The sequence below is a fragment of the Setaria italica genome, chromosome II (assembly GCF_000263155.2).
Source record: "Setaria italica strain Yugu1 chromosome II, Setaria_italica_v2.0, whole genome shotgun sequence".
In the NCBI taxonomy this organism is placed as follows: Eukaryota; Viridiplantae; Streptophyta; class Magnoliopsida; order Poales; family Poaceae; genus Setaria; species Setaria italica.
The window spans coordinates 5683442-5686860 of record NC_028451.1 but is presented as its reverse complement, the minus strand read 5'-3'; the positions used below and the strand labels follow the sequence as shown (position 1 = coordinate 5686860).

The following is a 3419-nucleotide window of genomic DNA, read 5'->3' as shown; positions in this document are numbered from 1 at the left end:
ATCCAAATTGCGGCTATGGCTTCATTAGCATCTGGAATCTCTGCACTAGCACAACTGGAACTTGTTTGCAATGACTGGAAGAGTACGTCCAGACAAGATCTTGAAGAAAAACCAGGCACCTGGGAATATCCTGCTGCATGTTCACTCGCGACACACTCCAGATGCTACCCTCCTCCACTCGCATGATTCCATGGGCTTCAGGATAGCACCGGGACAAAACCCAACGGGAGGATCGGAGATCACAACTCACATGGCAGTGACTCTTTCTCACCAGACAAAGCTAGTGTACTCATCCATCTTTCTCGTATCAATATTATCACATAGTTTTTTTTTACTTGTTTACATATGCTTGTCTTCTCATGCATCCTATAAAAAAATATAAAACAAAAAACTAGCAAGATCAGCTGACAAGTGGGGCCATGCATGCCTGTCACTGACAAGATCACCAGCTGGTGGGGTCGAGAAGGGCATCCACCAACACTGCTCCAGGAATCAAGCAAGGTGAAGGCCACGGCATCAATCGCTGCTCCCTCCCCCTTATCCTCCTGCGTTTGGAAGCGTTGCAACATGCCAAGGATCACCTACACACATGGGACATGGCCTGCTTGGCTTCTTCTACCTAGGGACTACTAGCCTTTGAGACAGATCCATGTGGGCATGTGATTCTAGGTCAGGGACGATGGAGGTAGCAGCGACCGGCATGAAGATCTCCACGCCAATCTCATTTCTATTTTGCTTTTTATTTATGATCTGTTGGTGATGATGGTGTGTGATGCAAGGTTACGGATGAACTAAGCAATCGTCGTCGTCGGTCGCTCACTTGAGCTGCATTGCCTCCAATGGCCTCCCCAGCAGGGACAGCACGGTGGCGGCGATGTGCCGTGGCGTCAGCCCCGCCTCCTCCATCTGGTCCTGCGGCGCGCCGTGGTCGATGTACCGGTCCGGCAGGAACATGGATCTCAGCTGCAAAGAACGCAATAACATGGTTATTAGAATTGCAATAATTCGCAGCATTGCGACGACACACGATAACATATTCTTGTCAATCATAGTTTGTCGAGCAGGTATTGAGTTTTATGCACCAACCAGCACATAGGAAATCTCAAATAATTGAATAAAAAATGATCATGAGTTTCTCGTTGGGTTTTGAGTGAAAATGACGGATACGCTTTGGTGATGTGGACTACTTACTTTGAGGTTCCCGTCGAGTAGGCCGGCGAGGCTGAGGTAGTGCGCGACGTGGGAGCCGAACCCGCCGATGGAGCCCTCCTCGGCGGTGATGAGCACCTCGTGCTCGGCGGCGAGCTCCCGGATCAGCCCCGTGTCCAGCGGCTTGCAGAACCGCGCGTCGGCGACGGTGATGTACACGTTGTGCTCCTTGAGCGCCTCGGCGGCCTTGAGGCAGGCCTGAACCATGGACCCGTATCCGAGGAGCGCCACCCGGTTGCCGCCGACGAGCACCCGGCCCTTGCCGATCTCCAGCGGCGAGCCCTTGTTCCCCGGCGGGAGGGCGGCGCCGATGCCGTTGCCCCGCGGGAAGCGGAAGCAGCTGGGCCGGTCGTCGATGGCGGTGGCGGTGGCTACCATGTGCATCAGCTCGGACTCGTCGGCCGGTGCCATGACCACCATGTTCGGGAGGCACGCCATGTAGGCGACGTCGAAGGCGCCGCAGTGCGTGGGGCCGTCAGCGCCGACGAGCCCCGCCCGGTCGAGCGCGAACCGCACCGGCAGCCTCTGAAGGTCCACGTCGTGGACCACCTGGTCGTACCCCCGCTGGAGGAAGGAGGAGTAGATGGCGCAAAAAGGCTTGAGCCCCTCGGCGGCGAGCCCGGCGGCGAACGTCACGGCGTGCTGCTCGGCGATGCCGACGTCGAAGCACCGCTCCGGGAACCGCTTCTGGAAGTGGTTGAGCCCCGTGCCGCCGCCCATGGCGGCGTGGATCGCCACCACCTTGTCGTCGGCCTCTGCCTCCCGGATCAGCGACTCGGCGAAGTACTGCGTGTAAGGCAGCGTTGGGGACTTAGATTTGAACTGCCTCCCTGTCGCCGGATCGAACTTGACGACACCGTGCATCCGGTCGGCCGCCGCCTCCGCCGGCGGGTACCCCTTGCCCTTCTCCGTCACGATGTGGATGAGCACGGGCCCCGGCGCCGGCATGGCCTTCACCTTCTCGAAGATGGTGACGAGATCCTCGACGTTGTGGCCGTCGACGGGGCCGATGTAGTAGAGGCCGAGCTCCTCGAAGAGCGTGGATCCCGAGGCGGAGATCATGCCGCGAGCGTACTCGTCGACCTTGGCGGCGACGTCGTGCGCCGGACCGCCGATCTGCTTGGTGACGGCCTTGGCGGCCTCGCGGAGGCGGCGGAGCTTGGTGCTGGACTGGAGCCTGGTGAGCGCGCGGCTGAGCGCGCCGACGGGCTTGGAGGGCCCGTCGAGCGTGGCGGTGGGGAGGGACACCTGCTTGTTGTCGTTGAGGACGACGATCATGTTGGCGTCGAGGTAGCCGGAGTTGTTCATGGCCTCGTAGGCCTGGCCGGCGGTCATGGCCCCGTCGCCGATGACGGAGATGACGTGGTTGTTGCGGCCGAGGAGGTCCCGCGCCACCGCCATGCCCAGCGCCGCCGAGATGCTGGTGGAGCTGTGGCCGGCGCCGAACGCGTCGTGCGGGCTCTCGTCGCGCTTCGGGAACCCCGCCAGGCCGGAGGTCTGCCGGAGGGTGTGCATCCGGGAGCGGCGGCCGGTGAGGATCTTGTGCGGGTACGCCTGGTGCCCGACGTCCCAGATGATCTTGTCGTCGGGGGTGTCGAACACGTGGTGGAGCGCCACGGCGAGCTCCACCACGCCCAGGCTGGAGCTCAGGTGGCCGCCGGTCTTGGACACCGTGTGCACCACCTCCGCGCGGAGCTCCGCCGCCAGCTGCTCCAGCTCCAGGGTGGTGAGGTTCTTCATGTGGGCCGGGTAGTTCACCGTGTCCAGCAGCGGCGTCGCCGGCTTCTCGCCGGAGAAGTCCACCTTCCAGGGGCTCGAGCTCGGCTCTTCCTTCGGGACCATCATCTTCCCGTCGTCGGCGCCGACGCTGCTGCTCTTCGCCGCCGCGCTCGCGCGCACCTGGAACTGCCGCCGTACCTGCCGCCGGCAGGAAGCGTGGGCGGTGGCCGGGGACGCGCGGAACGCGGAAGGCGTGGATGCCTGGAGCGCCATTGGAGACATGTACACAGGTTCTAGCTAGCGTGCAAGAATGCAGCTCGGTGTACGGTCACTTCGTTACAGCTGCGATTAGCTGGTTCAGTTTTTAGCTAGGATTGAGGCTCGAGTAGCTTGCTCTCGACAGTGATGCCGCGCTGGTGGGCGAGGCGAGATGGAGGAGGAAGAAGAAGATGAGGCGAGAGGAGTGAAGGGGAAGCAGGGGCGGAGGCGGT

At 61.3% G+C, this 3419-nt stretch overlaps 1 protein-coding gene across 1 annotated transcript; it reads right to left on the bottom strand.

Annotated features, from left to right (window-relative positions):
- Window positions 1-257: 257 nt before the first annotated feature.
- On the bottom strand, window positions 258-3218 carry LOC101761672 (probable 1-deoxy-D-xylulose-5-phosphate synthase 2, chloroplastic). The gene is made up of 2 exons (XM_004955662.3): window positions 1192-3218; window positions 258-963 (listed from the first exon to the last, which is right to left on the bottom strand). The coding sequence occupies exons 1-2, from the start codon at window positions 3208-3210 to the stop codon at window positions 817-819; spliced, it is 2166 nt and encodes a 721-aa protein (XP_004955719.1). The 5' UTR covers window positions 3211-3218; the 3' UTR covers window positions 258-816.
- Window positions 3219-3419: the final 201 nt, after the last annotated feature.

Bases quoted from the DNA above. Each gene is read 5' to 3' on its own strand.
- LOC101761672 (XM_004955662.3), bottom strand. From the start codon at position 3,210: ATGTCTCCAATGGCGCTCCAGGCATCCACGCCTTCCGCGTTCCGCGCG. The intron at 964-1,191 runs GTAAGTAGTCCA...CGTTCTTTGCAG, and splicing joins TACTCGACGGGAACCTCAAA to CTGAGATCCATGTTCCTGCC.